This window comes from Diorhabda sublineata, chromosome 8, assembly GCF_026230105.1.
Source record: "Diorhabda sublineata isolate icDioSubl1.1 chromosome 8, icDioSubl1.1, whole genome shotgun sequence".
NCBI classification, from domain to species: domain Eukaryota; kingdom Metazoa; phylum Arthropoda; class Insecta; order Coleoptera; family Chrysomelidae; genus Diorhabda; species Diorhabda sublineata.
In genome coordinates, this window is record NC_079481.1 from 21,546,627 (window position 1) to 21,566,036 (window position 19,410).

The following is a 19,410-nucleotide window of genomic DNA, read 5'->3' on the forward strand; positions in this document are numbered from 1 at the left end:
ACTAGTAATATATTATCATCTTGTTCAACTGAAAATAGCTTTCTAATATTATCGATGAATTATGATGAAACTCAAATAAAATACTTAAGATTTTAAAACAAATCCAGACTAATTATGTTATTTGGACATGTTACTGATGATGAACAAGATCATATCAAAACGTGAGTTTGAATGACATGATATGTACATGTCAAAAATTATGAAATTTTTTTTAGCCTACATTTTTGTGGGCAAAAGGATATAAGTAAATTGGGTGGATCCAACTTATTTTCATAACAAGTGTCTACAGATAAGACAAATCCCAGCCGTATACTTGATACAATGTATCCATTGATTATTGGTAATCTTATGATTACAGTACAATGACTTGATGTCAATAAATAGCTATAACTATACATAACTATTGCAAAACTAATTTGTAATTGGAATAAGTATATCTAAAAAGTTTGATTTATCTAACAACCGAGGAGTGAATAAATTTCATAAATGAAAGTTATAGTGATTAAAAGACACTGTATTTTTCAATTTTGTACATTCTTATAAATAACATGATATTATTAAATAAATAATACGAGAATATAAAAACTCATAAGCGCGTAGTAAATAAATCATTATATCTTAAGAACACCGACTTTAACGAGGTATGCTGAGTATATTTTAATATTTCTAATCAATGCCAATGAAGAAGACTGTAAGTGAAAAATAAAAATAAAATGGAATCGGCTATAGAATTAACAGAAGATAAACAAGAAATTCAATATATAGCAGATGATACAAAGTTTTCTAAACAAATCAAATCTAATCATCAAACCCACAAACCAGACTCATTTTACTTATATTGGGCAGTTTTTACAGGTGAGCTCATTTCATCATTTTGTTAACACTATTTATGTACTCATAGAAGCGGTAAGAATTGAGAAATTATTGAAAATATATTTGGAATCTTGTTCATTGTTATTTCAGTTTTCTTCGTTGCACGTTTAATAATTTTAATAAACGACGTAAATTGCCATGTTACATTTCTCTTGGTTGTGTAGCTATCAGAAACAAAATTTTCCGATGAAAATAGTAATGGAGGAATATCTGGAAATGTTCAGTTTTTTACTTATGAATAAGTGTATCTACTAGATACAATAATTAGAGACAGTGTGAAAAAGCCGATTAGATTAAAATCTCTGCTTGTTCATATTTATGAAAACAGATAACTGAAACAGATAATGATTAATTAGCATCCTTTAACGCGAGAATTTTATTTCTTTTTTCACTGGTTTCCGAATGACAGGTATAATTTCTATTAACTATATCATTTTTAAGTTAGTTTAAAATAAGAATTTATCATCAGGTCTCAAAAACTATTTGGCAACATTCTTTAAGAAGTGATGTTTTGGCAGAAAGAAACTTTTTGTACATTTTTAATAAGTAACAATTTTAATGTCGTATAAATTTGAAACGAATTCCAGCTTAGAATAGTATATTAAAATATAAGTAATAAGGATCACATATATTGAAAAAATTGATGATTTCCATTCCGAGTTCTACCCAACCGATTTACTTATTTATTTTTTTTTCCAATGAAAGGTATTGATGCACAGATCAGCCAGATTTCATCTAATTTGCACCATTCTCAAGTTATACTCAAATGCGATTTCCCCCTGTACATTATTTTTGGGAGTTTTTCTCATACACACGTTCTATCCTCAATATCTCAGGTTCTATTCAAGATAGATACTTCGTTTTGGTTCAAGAACACTCGCTGAAACACCTTCTTTCTTTTGGGTTTTTGAACACTTAAATCGGTTGAGTTGGAGAGGAGCTAGGCGCGGACATTCAATGTGGAGTTATGGATTTTTGTAGGTTTTTGGCAATTTTTCTACATTCAAAGATCTATATCTCTGGTTCTAATATAGCTACAGAGTTCGTTCTTTTCTATTATAATGATTTCTGATACTTATTTAATGGATTGTATGCGAGCAAAGCCACGGGTAAAAGCGGGTATTGTTTTGAATTTTCAAGAAAACATCCCTAATATTTCAATTGACGCAGGGGTAAACGCCACGATTTCTGTTAAAAGTTATAATAACTGCACATTGTTTAAGTTGCAAATGATTCATTACACTACATCACACTATTAAATTTCACTAAAAATTCAATTATTCTTCATGTTGTCCATTTTATCTCACTGCTGTATCAATGTTCCAAATTATCACAAAGGATAACACAAATTACTATCCAATTTTGATTAGAAAATTGTATTACCTCTTCAGAGAGTGACACTATATTTACTTTGTCAAGGAACTCACTATGATTTATTGTGAATAATATCTCAAAATTGAAATAACCTTACACCACGCTCACACATGACCGAATATTGCATCGTCCAGGTAGCTGTAAAAATGAAACTGTTATTCAGAGGCACCAACCAAGTACTGAAAATGGAGTCCATTCTTACACCAAAATGCGTTGAGAAATAACAGTTTTCTCATTGCGAAATAGAAAATGTATTTTATGTACCTCAAAATTTAAATTCAAAATTATACAGCGAGATTACAGATTCACTTACAAACAAACACACAACAAAGCAACATAAAGATAAGAATATAAATAACACATACTGATTTCAATATATTAAACTATCCATTCATTTTAAAGTTAGGTCTTTACAAGAAATTCTTCCAATGTTGATTTGTATGTTTTATTCATGTTTCACTACTGTATTTACTTTGTCTATAAACTCATTATAATCTATTGAAAATAATATCTAAAAATTGAAATAACCTCACACCACCCTTACACGTGACCGAATAATGCATCGTCCAGCTGTCAAGATGGAACTGTTATACAGGGGTACCAACCCATTACAAAAAATTACCATTCTCACACGAAAATGCGTAGGGGAATAATATTGTTCGAATACCGAAATAGGGAAAGTATTTCATGTGTATATGTACTTCAAAATTCAAAAATATACAACGAGATTGCAGATTCACTCATAAACAAACATACAACATATCAAAATAAAGAAAGAATTTAAATAACTATTAAATTTTATTTAACTTTTCTCTTATACATTTTAATATGTTCTCCGTTTTAGGTCTCTTTTGACAGAAAATCAGCTCAAAATAACAGGAAAAAATTTGATGTTTTGACATATTGAATGAACACGAATAATTATCAAATTTGTATTGTTGCCATTAAGCAAAATTAACAATGTTAATTTCTCAATTGAGGTACGACTGCTATTGGATATACTATTCCCAATTGAAGACTCTGTATTTTGATACCATTAGATACATAATTTCTGAACGCATCTAACAAAAACACTCGTGAGGGCTTATTAAAAAACCGATAGAATTCTAATGTCTAAATAGAAAAGCCCGCAACTTCCATTTTGTTTAAGGCTGACCGCAATCCCTATAAGTTTACTTGTACTGTTTTTGTCCCATTACTTTCTCGAAATTGATATTTGGCCAATATTTCCATCCTTTATTAGAAAAAAAAAACTAGTTGAGTCTTCATTAATTTTTTTATAGTTAAATTTTTGTATCTATTGTGAAATTTGGTGCTAAGAAGTTACAAAAAAGTTATACAGATGGAATGAATTCATTAAATTTAAGAATATCGAAACACATTAAAGTTAAATGATAATAATCATAAACGCTCTTCAGTGACAGGCAGATCCAATTTGTAATAGGGAAAAGTATGTATTGATAAAGTTTCAGTTTTTAATTGACTGCAATACCAATGTAAAAACGAGTAAAGTCAGGTGATTACCGAGAGAGCTTGGTATTATGTACTAGCCGCAAAGAGTTATCTACTCAATAGTGAAATTAATCAATTAATTAATTAAGTCTAATAATGTAAGATTAGGTTATTGCGCTGGCTATTTTATGGATCCTCACCCCGCTATTCGCAGATGTCTATATAGAGCATCGAGATCTGACATGTGGCGTTTGGTAAAGTGGTAGTGCTCTTGTCGTATTAGTGTTTGCAAATGTCAACAGTATATTAATGATGGAATATTGAGGTCGATGTTTCAATTACTTCAAAAGACAAATAACAATGAATAGTGATGATCTAGAAAAATATCAAGATCAATTAACCCTATAAAATGTCGAAAATGGAAGACGAGCGAAATACGTTGAAATTGTCATCAAAATGGTTATTAGTAACGGAAATAGGGATTTTTTAACATAAAAATTGAGTTTTGATATTTGATAAAAGTTATATTTTTGAATTATTATCTACACTTTCATCTAACCTGTAAAATGAAACATTGAAAAATCACTAGAATAACAGGTCTAGGTAACAATATTTGGTTTAACGAACCATACGAGAATGACGTCTCCGTTCTAGTGTAGGTATTCATCATTTTAATAGTTATACATTGGTAGTGCATTTAGAATGGTTATGATTGAATGTTTGGACATAACAAAAATCTTAAATTTTATTGCATTTATCAAGCTGATAATGTGTTTGTCGATCGAAAAATTATTCAACTATGTATATTTCATTGAATGTATTATCTTATTGAGTATTTAGGAAGAAAATGATGGAGAAGTATATAAAAATAAAAATTACAAATTAAAAGTTTTCGGAGGTTCCTTAATTGGAAATAGTTTTAGAAAAGTCATACAACTTGCCAATTATCTAATTTTCTGACCAAATTTCATGAGTTATCTCACTTGTCAGTATTTTATTTATATATACATATTATCGAAATAATTGCAAAGAACAATGCAAATTATGATACAAATAATGCGATACAATTGAAATACAGGACTCATTAACAAACATAGAATAAATCTTATGTTTGCTACCAGATGAAATGACAAAATAATGTGCTCTAGAAAGTCCATTCGATTGTAAAAGTCCTACATTTTTTGATGTTTTTTCAGAACATGGTTGGTATGATTCTTCTAGTTTTCAGTAAAAATTTTTGAAAGGTTTTCTGAAAATAATATTTTATAACTAAATTCTATGAAATCTATACCTTTTTCATATTTGTGAGTATTTTATTGGGCGATGTTTATTACTTCCATACATAAACTATTTAGATCTGGAACTTTTTCTTATCCCCATGATGAATAACTTGGTTTCAAAATTTGAATGATACAACCAACACATTTTTCAATTTCTCGATATTTATCTGTTAACTCGTATTAATGTATAACTATCAGACAACCACCTTCAAAAAACGCCTGTTTGACCTTAGCAATCGATAAAGAATTATCGTACACTTGATTTATTTTGTCTCACTTTTTGACCTTATGTCCTTGGATCTTCGATACCTCGTTGGTAGAGAAAATAAAATGTTATCAATGTTTTTCCAAAAAATTAATAATAATTTTACATCTCGGTCAAATAAAAGTGACAAAGAATCAGTGTTTAAAAAAAATAATTGTCCAATATTAGTGTTGGGAAAGAGATAACCATATCACCAAATAATAACAGAATACAAACTTACGTACATGCAAAGGATCTACTCAAAATTAACCTCAGATATTTTCAATTATTTCTATTCGTTTGGTCTTGTTAGGAAGCAAAAATCACAAGAAAATAAAAGATAGCTTATGTTTTGGTAAACATAAGACAGCATCTTTGTAAACACTATACTTGAAATGCAATTGACATTACGACCGAAGTGACTACTTCACAATAATTTTCTAGCGAATTGAAATGGAACTGACCAATTGGTATATTACGATTTGTGAACTAAATCTTCCCAGCAAGCAACATTTTGAAGGCAGATTTGAAGCCGTTTACTATATATTTCTTATACGAGGGCTATTCAAAAAGTAGGGTGTGATTTCAAATTAAAACTAAAACCAGGTACTGAACACATTCTTTACTGATACCACTACATCAATACTAACAATTACACTATCTGATGCGTTTCGCTAACCTTGTTATCATCTTCAGAGATAAAAGGTAAACTTAAATTTACTAACTTTACTGTGCTAAATTGTTAACTTGTTTACGATGTGTTCCTCGTATCGGTATACAAACAGCAGTTATATCCAACAACTTTTATTTATTAGAAGAGCAGCTATACAAAAATCTTAAAATTAAAACTGTATCTAATAGATCTACATTATATTTTTTCTTAAAAACGAAACTAAATATACGTTACTGAATTTGTGGTCAACAGGAGAACGGTAAAATAAGGTTATTAGCTAATTCTAAATGCCTCAGATCAGTGACGTCCCGCTATGAACTAGACCTGTCGAGATCAACACTAATTGCGTCCCGGTTGACCATTGTTTCATCTACAGGCAAGGTTAGGTTAGGTTAGGCTAGGACATCCCCATACTTGGTAGTTATAACAGCAAGAGAAGGGGTGTTATGCTAATCAGTTAGTATTATGTACAGAGTGAGTTTTATGTGTAGAACGCATCAATTATCTTGGAAATTTCTTGTATGAATTTTATAAATATTTGTGCCTTGGGATATACCCGGTTTTATGATGATATCTACATCTATCCCGAAAAATAATGAACCCAATATATTTTGTGTTTTTCGAGATCCTTAAGAAATACCGATTATTATTCATGAAACATTCTCTATACCTAAATACTATAATTTCGGAGTTTTAGATGCAATTACAGTATCTTCACCAAAGTTAAATAAATACTGCTCATTTTGATAGCTACGATTGAATAAACTCGTTTAATTTGAATATTCTCCAATAATTTATGTGCTAATTAAAATCTCGTAACAAGGTCTAGTGTTAGTAAGTTAGTAACAAGTTTACCGAAACTGGTGCAGTCGAATATTCATTCAAATCAAAGCGCAGAAAACCGACAACAATTGAAGATAAACAGACATTTGTGAAGTAGAAAAAATACGAATTTTGAAGAACATAAAGTAAAGGCGATTACAACAATTGCTAAAAATGTTTTCCATTTACTTAAATACAACATGCTATGCGATTTTTAAAACTTAGCAATACATTTTGCAGCATCCCTGACTACCAAATTCTTCTTATCTCTGTGGTAATCCTATCTTTTAATTCATAAATATTGGCAGGTTTTGTTTAATGAAGGATGCTTTTTAAGTGTCCCCACAGAAAATTTTCTAAAGGATTTATGTCGGGTGATCGCGGGGGTCATTCGATAAAACCACACCTTCCAATCCATTTTCTAGGAAAGACATTATTTAGGTATTTTCGCTTGGGATATTGTTATTGTCTGATGTTTTTTTAAATGTAGTTAAAAATACTTACTTAGATCGGGAAATCTCCGAGCCAACTCAGGTATAATACTATTTTTCCATAGATTTAAATACGCCGGACCATTTTGTCACCAATTATTACAGCCCATACAATCAGTTTTTCGGAATTTTGGGTATGGGACTCACGCATCCAACAAGGATTGTTACCAGTATATACGATGATGTCGATATACGTTTCGATTAATATAAAAAGTATAACATTGCATAAAAAATTTGGATCGTTTTGATTGTAACATTTTTCTATCATTAGGTTTGTCACGTCCAATTTTCATTACGGATGTTTGCGAAATATCAAGTTCCCTGAATAGTTGTCTAGTATTTAAGTGTGGATCGTCTTTTAACAAGACACAAACATCTAAAAATTTGTTTTCAGTTGATGCAGTTGCAGTGTTCTGATTTGGATAAATTGTTAACAGAATCAGAACATTAGCTGCAATAAAATGCTTAACCAGGATCCAATATTTAGATATCGATAATTCTAAGCTGAAATTTCTGGAATCGTTGGTGATATTTATACTGAACTCACTATTTACACTAACACTAAACCAATATTCACAATTACAATGTCTGACGTGCGCTCTATGACGCAGTTATAGTCTTGACTTACCTATTTAATAATGATTTTTTTCATCAATACAACTTCTCCATCGAAAAATAATTCCAGCGAGAATACCTCCTTGGCAGGAATTTTCACATACATTTCTTAACTACTAAAATATAGAGAGGGCTGTAAGGTATTGACCCTATGTCCTTATTTGAAATTTTCTTATATTACAAGGAATAAGTGTGAACATTCTCGTCAAGGAGATTTTCCCGCTGGAATTAATTTTCTCGCCAGAAGTTGTATTGGTGGGACAATTCAGTATAAAACAGATAAGTCAAGTTATTATGCCTTAATTTACCTTCACTCTCTGACGACGATAACTTGGTTATGGAAACGCCCGTCAGACAGTGTAATTGTGAGTGTTGGTGTAGATTTAGGGTAAACAGAGTGTTCGCTATCGATAATTCTGGGAAGTATTGTTAGTTTACACAGGTATTTAGTACCACATTTATTAGATGGTCTTCGGGACGCAATTCATATATAACCCTCACAGTAACCCGGATTAAAATGTGACCGTGGGACGCAACTCGTATGCACCCATTCCAATAGAACTATATTTATACTTAACAGTCTCAATACTTATAAAAGAATTATTAATATTAATTCTATGATTATGACTGATAGCGTGATCGGCAATACCCGATTTATCTATTCATCCAAACTTTAAATAAGATAGGTGCATTTTAAACCCGTAATATCTGAATTTGCTCAACAAACTTGTCGCCATTATTAAAGCTAATTTCATAAAGACTGCTCACTCTAAATCCAGGTTATTATTGGTAGGATCACTTAAAAGTTTTCTTAAAGTATTGTTGGATTTATAAAGTAATTTCTAGCTTAACTACTGACGATATGTTCTGTCTTAATTCTTTACTGTATAAGAAGGATTGAAAAGTCATGAGAAAAATTTTTCGTATTTTCATCAGTTGTAACTGCATACGTAAATGACTAATTTGAGGAAAAAGACGGCAACTATTGTTTAAAAGATTTAAAAAAGTGACAACATCACTGGACTAACTGTATACACTATGTTAAAAGATAAAAATAATTTTGAAAATAGAAAATATCTTGTTTGTTTGTTAGATTGGGAAAAGTTCAAACATACTTCGTACCTTCAGTATTAATAATTGGATTGGAATGATTTAAATGGACAAGAATTGAAATAATTTTCATGACTGCTAGGAGCAAAGACAAAGGAGATGATAATACTAAACATAACCTTTTATTTTAGAAATGTCCGGAGTTCGAAAAACGGGAATATCAAACACTAGATGATTGTACTTAAAAGTATTTTTGGCGTCTCGGATGGAAGCGGGATGATTTTTCTCCTAACCTAACTTAACCATGTATTTCAACTATTGATATTTTCTGTCTATATTTAATAAATTGAAAAAAAAATCTAAATATAGGCACTACCACTGACTAGTTTCGACGTTGTTGCGTCTCTTCGAAGTGGCGTACCGAACTCTCGTTTGGAATCTTTTTTTCGAACTGAAGACACAGCTATTCGGCGCTGTTACTTGATTCATGTAGTTCTCTTCTGGTGAAATCTTCATTTCCAACTGCACACCAACCGCCGTCTATTGCTAGAGATCTACTTGACCAATGATTCGAAAATTGAAAGTGAGGATGTCGCCAGAAGGCGTCTACTGAGGAATGTTTAACAACTTGATTCCAATTTGCAGCGACTACTAGCTGTTCGGATTAGAGCCTACAAACAAGAGTTCTCCTTGTAATTGCGATTCATTAGGAATGCCAATTTCGGTAGATTGTCTTGTGTGTATGAAGTAATATAATGAATTCCAACAAAGCTAAAGTCATATTGTCTTTTAATCGAATAGTTACCGCATAGTCGTTAATTTTTATTGTTTCATAATTTTGAACTTTCAGCAACTGTTGTCAAGTTTGAAATAAAATGTTTAAGAAAATTATATCTTTGAATTTAATTCACGTGTAAAGAATGTATACTTATATGAAATAACTGAAACTAACAATCTTCACTCATAGAATGAGGCGTATAAATAGCAGTATGTTCAATAAAATATTCAAATGTACGTTTTCAGTGCAGCTGTTGACGGTTGTGAGCGGTACATCAGTAGTATGGACATCACCGGTGATACCAAAATTAACTTCCAATGATACTCAAGTAAATCCACTGGGAACACCTGCAACCACAACAGATATTTCCATGATAGCTGCGTCACCAATTATAACAAGTCTAATCGGAGCTCTAGTACTACCTCGTTTATCGGACACTATTGGACGAAGAATGTATTTACTAACTATGGGTGTGGGTTTACTCATATCTCACATTTTGTTAGCATTCAGTGCTTCTGTATTATTGATAGTTATCTCCAGATGTATCGTAGGAACTTTTTTAGCTGGATCTTTCTCTGTTATCCCAATTTATGTAACAGAAATTTGTGAGGATCATAATAGAGCCAAGTTTGGATGTTACTTAGGCCTATTCCATCAAATAGGACATTTTTATTGCTTCATTATAGGACCTTATTTTAGTATGAGAATTTTGACACTTCTATTGATGATACCAATTATTCCATTTTTAATTTCCTTTTTCTTCTTGCCCGAATCTCCTGCATACTTACTATCTAAGGGAAAAGAGAACAAATGTAGACAAGCTCTGAAAAAATTGAGAAACACCAAAGATTCATCGAAGATTGAAAGTGAGTTTCATAAATTAGTAGAAAGTGATAAAACAAAAAACTTTGCTACGAAAAGTCCTGGTTATCTATCGTTTTTCACAAATAAGGAAACTAAAGTAGGATTTATGTTGGCTCTATTACCATGCCAAGTTCAAATACTTTCAGGTATCACTGTAATAATGTCTTTTTTGGCGCCTTTGTTTAATTCCGCTAAAACAAGCATATCAGGCGACCATGTAGCTATTGCCGTTGGAATACTTAAAATCAGTTGCTTCTTCTTAACTTCAGCAGTTGTAGAAAAGTTGGGAAGAAAAAGAATGTTGATATATTCATCAGTTGGGTCTGGGCTATCCCTATTTGGTTTGGGATGTTTCTTTTATTTGAAGCATATTAACTCACAATTACTCGACAAATTGGGATGGTTGCCTCTTACTTTGATACTATCTTATGTTGGTTTGTATTCATTAGGTATTGGTCCTATTCCAATGGCAATTATGCATGAAATGTTTCCCGCTGAATATAGGGCAGTAGCAGGTAGTTTACTCACTACTATAGGCAATATTATAATGTTCACAATTGTTTTCAGTTTTCCTTTGATAACTGCCAGTATCGGCTCTCATTGGGCAGTGTGGGCTTTTAGTAGTTTTTGTATTTTTGGAGCTTTGTTGATTCATATTTTTCTGCCAGAGACCAAAGGGAAGAGTTTATCAGAAATTCAAGATATTTTACAGAGTTATTAAAATTTGTAATAAACGTTCATGTATGAAATGTATTTTTATTTCAATTATTTAGTTTCTTTTTTATCTCAAATAAATAATATTGTAGCTTCATTGATACGTATACAATCAATGAAGATTATGCTTGATTATTTCATTCTATAATACTATTCGACATTCTTCATCATAAGCTTATGTCAAAAAAGTGATATGTGTTTACTAAAATATTATAATTTTCCTCAAATAACTTAGTTGTTTAGGTGAACGCAATTATTTTACCGGAAAAATGGCACTGTACTTTGAAATTTGGATGTTTCAATTACTGAGATTCATATTACGAGTAAATTCTAATTTGATAATGATTATCCCTACTTGAAAACAACGTATTTTATTTTCATAAAGCTCTGTATACAGACATTCGTGAGCTCCAAAGCAGGGAACATGCTTTGAGCTTATCCAGGTTCTCAAATACTTATTCTGGACAAGAACTGTAGAACGTAATCAAGTTACTTTCTTCGAAGCGATCTGGGAAGTGTGTCTCAATTGAATCGTCAGTTCTCATTTCAATGTCTCTAGAAGTGCATGCATTGCCAACCTCCGATTTGAATAGATTTTTAAGCAGTAGACATTAGTCCTTAAATTTAATACAAGATGTGTCAAAAGGAAGTTCACTTTTGTATTGCTTATTGTACGATATGATGATAGAGCGCTTTCCAACGTTTATCATCATCTTACTTTCGGATGGTGCCCATTTTCATCTTAAAATACACATCAAAAATTTTCGCTACTGGAGTACGACATATCCAAAATACAAACATCAGTAGTCTCTACTTTCGCCTAAAGTGAATTCAGAGAATTCATAGCGTTATGTACAGATATTAGAGGATTTCTTCGTGACTGAATTGCAAGACATTAATGGTTTTAATCAAACAACGGGATCAATCAGAACGTAGCTGCTTCACGTACGTCCGAAAGATCTCTGCCAAGAGCTGGTGAAATCTCCAAGAGAGGAAACATAAGCTGTTCCGATTAAACAGCTATGGACTTTTTCAAGCAGGTTTATGTCAAATTTAGAGTTTTTGCTTAGAAACTAACTTACCTGACATAATTTGAAGGAAATATCCAGCCTTAAGACGGAGAATCCGTCTTAAGCAATTTTAGTCCTCGATTAAATGAATGCCATTAGGGCAACGACTTACATTTGGACGTTGTTATTTTTGGAAAAGGAATGTCCAAGCAATATATTTTTAAATGTGACAAACATGTTTTTCTATATATCAATTTTCTTATGAAAAATCTTGTATTTTGAAATTGTAGGCGTGGAGAAAAGCTCTTCTTTGTTCCAAAGTTGTAAAGATATTTCTCTACGAACTATCTAGAAGAACCATAATACTGTTTCTTGGATTCAGATATTCAGATTTTAGTTGGTGAGTATATGTATATTAGGTTGACAGAGCATAGATCACTAGAAATTAGAAATGTATACGAGCACTATTTCGCTGGGTTGCATCACTGAATATTAATATTAGATCTTTGTATATAATACAATTGTTGATTGAGCTATTCCATAGTCCTTATTCAACATTTTTCAGTGACTAAGAACTGGAGAACCAGCCTTTATGTTCATTAATGGGTTACCATAGTTTCTTACATTTTACTAACATTTTGAATATAATCTATATTTAATTTTAAGGTTATTTTGTTACATTGTGTCAAATACTATATAATATAATATATATGCTCATCTTTAAAAAATAACGATGTTATAGAGAAAAATTGAAGCAGTACCTGATCAAAAGTGTCGAAAGCTGAAAGAAAACATTCGGGAAGAGGAAATGCTAATTGAAAACTTATGAGGTGGTTTCAATACAATGCTGAATTAGTATATCAATTAGATGAAAGTTTAATGAAAATACTATACATAACCAATTCATTGGTACCTATCTTTTATACTAATAATATTTTCTATTATAAGAATAATGTATTCCAAATTATGTACATTTATCATCAGATTATTTTTTTTATCGTAAACTTTCTTGAGTCGACTACTTCATGTGTAAACTTGAACATAATTTGCGTTGATACCATTGTAGTAAGATATAGTGAACAATTTCAGTAGTGAAGATGATGAATTACATCCTGAAAATCAAGTGAAGACGCCGGATTCCCTGTTTTTATATTTTACAGTAGCGATGGGTAATTTATGCGACTTTTTGATAATAAGTATTACAAATTGCGGTTGTTTATTGATATACAGGTGAATAACAACTTCTACTTTTTATTAATAGGGGAAAAATATGAAAGATTCCATTTGTGACATTGAAATTCCTATGAAAGTGAAAATAAAATCAGATTATATTAACAAACACAAATTTTCTGTAACTATATTTGTTCGAGACATATGATTGGTTTAACTTTCTCACTGCCAAATTTCAATTTGGTTTCGGGAAATGGAGTGATTCTTGAATTATAATTCATCCATCTACGACTGAAATATTTTTTCTTCTTAGTACTTATAGACTACAAATATTAACAGAAATTAAAAAATCACAAATCAGTCGAAATGGAATTTTCTCACTTTTCTTGCATGTTTCCATTTCACAACTAGAATAAATTTAACACGGTTTTATTATTATTATTATTATTTATTGGTATGTACGAATATATGTAACGATATCTTCGATTTTCGAGCACGTCAAAATAGAAAATTTTGTGCATTTATCATGAATAGATTCATCATCATTTACTTCAACAGGTCATAACATGTAGCAAAATCTATGGACTCGACTATTCCCCCTTAAAACAGGCAGATAAACTCATCCAGGTCAGAATATTTGGAATCGATTTTTTCCTGTCAAAACAGTGGGATGTACTTAACAGGAATCGATGAAGATGTATTAATTTTACAAATTCGTATCAATATCCTCAGTTCACTACGTGGACTTGTTTTTTACCTACCTCAAACAATCACATAACTAATCAAACACCGATGACCTTACATCAATTTAATGATTCTGTGCCATAGGTTGTGTGAGAACAGATATTTTTTTCGGGGGATATGACCTGAGAATAAAAGTTTTTACTGCACCGGCATCCTCAATAGATTAGAAACTTCATGAATATCGAATCTAGGATGATGGCATCACATCAATAGAAACATTTACCTCATGAAAATTCCCATTTTGAGTTAGACGTTACAAGTCGTTTCTTCTTTGAATGAAAATTAATTATAAGAGCCATACGCAGGAATGGTTTCAAATTCCAAATTTCTCATAGAACGTAATTCATAATCAGTTTGACGAAAGGCTACAAGGTCAAGTATGTGTGATCCAATCTAATATCTATTGTATGGGTTACAGTTTTGACAGTCTATATTTCGTTGATTCAAATGTGATCATTTATTAGAGATAAAGAAATCTACTAGCAGTTATATCTATTGAGTCATTTGAAAACAAAGAGAAGCTCAAATAAGAGCCAACGCCTATTGTAGCTTCCCATAAAAATTCATGTGTAAATTGGAAAGTAAAATTCTAGATTTGTGATTATTATTATTAATGCTTTTATAAAGTGCATATACAAAAATTATAATATTTTTTTGGAGACTTGGTAGCTATCCCAACCATCCAATTTATTTCAGTTAGGTTTTTGTTGTCAGTGAGTCACTAAATCTGGTAGGGGAACGAGGAGCATAACGAATATGCGAGGTATGAAAGGGGCACCTACACATACTAGCCGTGTTTTGTTCACGCTATTAGGGAGCTATTGCGCCCGTTTGTTTTTAATGACAAAAATCTTTTGTCTGTGTTATTTCATATAACTTTGAATGATCATAGGAGCACATGTAACTAGGTAAGTGCTAGATTGCTACTATGTATTTTTATTATGTTCTTTTTGCATCAATAATTGATGATATGTTTTGATCAAAATCACTCTAAATGTCGATTCGTTTCTGTCTTTTTTAAAACTATGGGGACTTGGCTACGGGGCGCAGTATTCCATTATGTCCATGTTGCTCCCATGGTAACCCTTGTGAATAGTCTGAAGGAATAATCTTGTACATTTGATAAAATAATTCATTCTGTTTTAGATTCACAAATGGTGCCTACGTATAAGAGGGAAAGTTCGGGAGGCAGTTGATGCTGTTTTAAGCCGTCGTCCTTCGCTAACTTGCGATTCTTACAATTTTTACCTTGCAATGAAATTGCTGGTGTAGATTGATTGGAGGGATTTTCAAAACGTCACCCCAATCTATTCATGAGAGACCTGAAGTAACATCTGCAGCTCGTGCAATAGATTTAAAGTTGCTGTTGATAAACTCCATTCATAGCGAAGAACATTATTATTGCAGAAAGCGGAAGAAAACATCTGGGCTCACTATCATCAACGGAACGAGGATTCTTCAATTCATCCGGAGCTTACGTGCTTCCAATGCTGATACCCCTCGACAGAGAATAGATTTGACAACGGCAGAATGCAGCATTCGAGGCTGGATGACTGAGATGTTTATGGCTTATTTTAACGGCTCGTGAAATTTTCTAGTGTTTCAATATCTAGTTCAGTATTACTTTATTGAAAATGCACGTGAAAATGATTTATTTTCCTTTTTCTGACCATCAAGCGCATATTATGACCAAGCTTGCTCCACCCAGGTTGAATTTTAGCAACTTTATGAATAAATGAAATATTCGTACATGATTAAGTTCAAGTCGTAAAAGTATGTATAACTATCAATACTTTTAAGAAATTAGGTATATGGTCATTTCATCAAAACAACTTCATCGATTTATATTTTATATTTATATTTTCTTGGTGCATCAACAGCAGATATACTGAGAACAATCGATGAACCTTTATCTGCTCTGCAATAACAGCCGCCTCTACCTGAAGTATTCCAACTATGGCAACTGTGCATCAAAGAACTTTTGTCCTAGACCCACAGTCTAGACCATTTATAATAAATGAAGTTAACCTAATTCGACCTCCAGTTTGGAAAAATTGTCGTGATTTAACATCTTCGTTCCAAAAATGTTTCCCTGTAATCCTCCGAAACAACAAACTAGGGAAAGCTAGCGCCGAGGGAAAGCTGATATTTTAACTTAAAACTGGATTACAAGATCTAGAATCACTTGAGCAAACGAAGAAATGTTATGATCTAAACGATCCTGAAGAAAAACTCCTTATGCCTATATACTCTTGTCATGAATCACACTTATTTGAAATCTCCGGAGTGTTGAGTGGCGTGCCATCTGTGCGGACGTTGGGCTAATACATCCTTTACTAGGGTTGATGATGGTAATAGGGAGAAAATACACATTTGCTCGTATTGTGAAGCAAATTGAATATATACTTTGTATTGCCCCAAAGTCGGTACCCCGTACTGCCACTGTCCTGGGTCACGATGTAGTTCATATAAGGGTAAAGGAGTAAAATGAAAATATTTTATTTAATTAGCGTCAATAGTAAAATATATAATTTCAATTTTTTCATTGATTATTTCCCTTAACGTCCCCATTAACGTGACATTAACAGGAAATTTGTGAATTTCACATTATACTGAATGTACAAAAAATTATACTTGAGACAATTTATCTTTAAAGTCGTAATTTAGCCACAAATGCGGTATTCCACCCATTTTAATAAACAAGATAATGATAAGGTTTAAATGAATTAAAAGACAAATACGATGATTAGTTGTGTTGATTGCTTCTTCTCTAATACAATAGTCTTAATTGAGCCACAAATTGGGTATTCCATCCATTTTACACGACTTTGAATAACTGTGTTTTAGAAGTTAAAAATTTGTAATTGAATCACAAATAAAGTAGTTAGTTATGTAGCTTGCCTCTTCTCTTCTCTGAGAGTCATAATTAAACCACAAATTCCGCGTTCTACTCATTTTGCCCAACACTGTTTTATTATATTAGATTTCACTCTATTCTTATACAATGCAGTCCATATGTATGGAAGAAATTCAATTTTAGCATTATTATGTACTATGTGAAACGAATCTGAAATAGGTCGATTTTCATTTTTAAAATGACAATATACAGTATGAAAATATTATTCTTCTCCAGTACTTCTTTTGAATTATAAGCACCCCCTCGAAAATTTTAAATAAGAAAGGGAGTCGTGTGGCACCTTGTTGGAAAAGAATTTTAGTTCAGTTCACTTCAGCAATATGAAGTTTTTCAAATTTGGTGCAATCATAAATGAGAAAATCAATAATCAGGTATTTTCGTATCTGTTCTGATAAACATCAGGAAAAATCTTTAAAGATACTAAAATATTAGTCAAAAAACTAAATAAACAATTGATATGAATCTAGTGGCTGCTGTCTTTTAGGTTTTTAAAGTTAACTAAAGAAGTCAGTTTAATATTTGCATGCGTATCAAATTTAATTAAGGTTCATTTGTCCGACACTCAAAGAATAGACATTTTAATTAAAATTGGTTGTGATAATAAAATAAGAGATCAAAAGAAGGTTTGTGACATTTTTAATAATAAATACCCTGGTCAACACCTTTCGCAGTCTACAATTAACAAAACTGAAAAAAGTTTCGTAAAACTAGACATGTAAAAAATATTTAAAAACCAGACAGAAATGTTCAAATTAAATCCACAAAAGAAAACTCGAGAACTTGCCGCCGATAATGATGTAGTAAATCATCTATTTTGAGAGTTTTGTAGAAAGAAAAAAAATCACCTTTACTAAGTGCAAATGGTTCAGGAGTTAAATGAAGATGATTTCGATAGAAGGCAAGAATTTTGTGAATTGATGATGGATAGAATAAACGCGGATTGCATTTCATAAACAAAATAGGTTTTTCTGATGAAGTCACGTTTCATTTAAACGGAATGATTAAAAAAATAGAGCTCTAGATATTGAAGCAGAGGAAAACCTCAATGGATGTGTGAGGCTCACACTTAACACCCTAAAATAGTGAACGTTTTGGATGTTATCATTAACAATCAAATTATTTGCCTTCATTTTTTTGAGGACACAGTTAATGGTGAGATTTATCTAGATTTTTTGATTAACTTTTTAGTGTCTACATTACAAAGATCAAAGGCTCACACTAAAAAAGTACGTACAACTATACAGTTAGAAATTATTTAAACGAGGTTTATCGTGGTGGTGGATTGGAAGACGTGGAGTGACCGAATGGATACCGGCTAGATCTTCCGATTTAACTTCTATCGATTATTTCTCATTATTATCTCCATTCTACGTAAAATTTCATGATAGAGACATTATCAACATTTCACATGTTAAAAATTAGTTTTGTCAGTTATGATTACACCAAATTTGAAAAACTTTATATTGCTGAACTGAGAACTGAACTCCCTTCCCAACAATATGCCACACGACTCAATTTTCGAGACCGTGTTTATAACTCAGTGGGGGTGCTGGAGGAGGATAATATTTTCACACTGTAAATTGGCAATTTGAGAATAAAAATCGACCCGTTCCAGATTTTTCCACATAGTACATAATAACGCTAAAATTGAATCTATCTACAAACTAATTGGAACTAACATTTTAATATAATTTTCAATAAAATGTGCCCTGTGCATGGCAATATGTTAAATATTTAAATATATTTTTTTTGCAGTGCAACTGTTGACACTTGTGAACGGCACTTCAATAGTATGGACATCACCGGTGATACCAAAATTAACTTCAATTATACTCAAGTAAATCCACTAGGATCACCTGCAACCCCAACAGATATTTCCATAATAGCGGCTTCACCAATTATAACAAGTTTCCTTGGAGCTCCAGTACTCTAGTATACTTATTAACCATGGGAGTGGGTTTACTTTTATCTCACATTTTGTTAGCATTCAGTGCTTCTGTAACCATGATCATACATCTCCAGATGTATGGAAGGAACTTTTTTGGCTGGATATTGCTCTATTATCCCAAATTTATGTCACAGAAATTTGCAAGGATCATAATAGAGGGATATTATTTTGGACTATTCCATCAAATAGGACATTTTTATTGCTTCATCCTAGGTCCTTATTTTAGTATGACACTTCTTTTGATGATACCTATTGTTAAATTTTTAATATTCTTCTTTTTTTATCAGAATATCTTGCTTACTTGCTATCTAAGGGTAAAGAGAAAAAATGTAGACAAGCTGTAAAAAATCACAAAACACCAAAGATTCATCGAAAAATCGAAGGGATTATT

At 31.7% G+C, this 19,410-nt stretch overlaps 1 protein-coding gene across 1 annotated transcript; it reads left to right on the forward strand.

Annotated features, from left to right (window-relative positions):
- The first annotated feature begins 713 nt into the window (after positions 1–713).
- Positions 714–11,265, forward strand: LOC130448277 (facilitated trehalose transporter Tret1-like). The gene is made up of 2 exons (XM_056785563.1): positions 714–855; positions 9,898–11,265. The coding sequence occupies exons 1-2, from the start codon at positions 714–716 to the stop codon at positions 11,235–11,237; spliced, it is 1,482 nt and encodes a 493-aa protein (XP_056641541.1). The 3' UTR covers positions 11,238–11,265.
- The last annotated feature ends 8,145 nt before the right edge of the window (positions 11,266–19,410 follow it).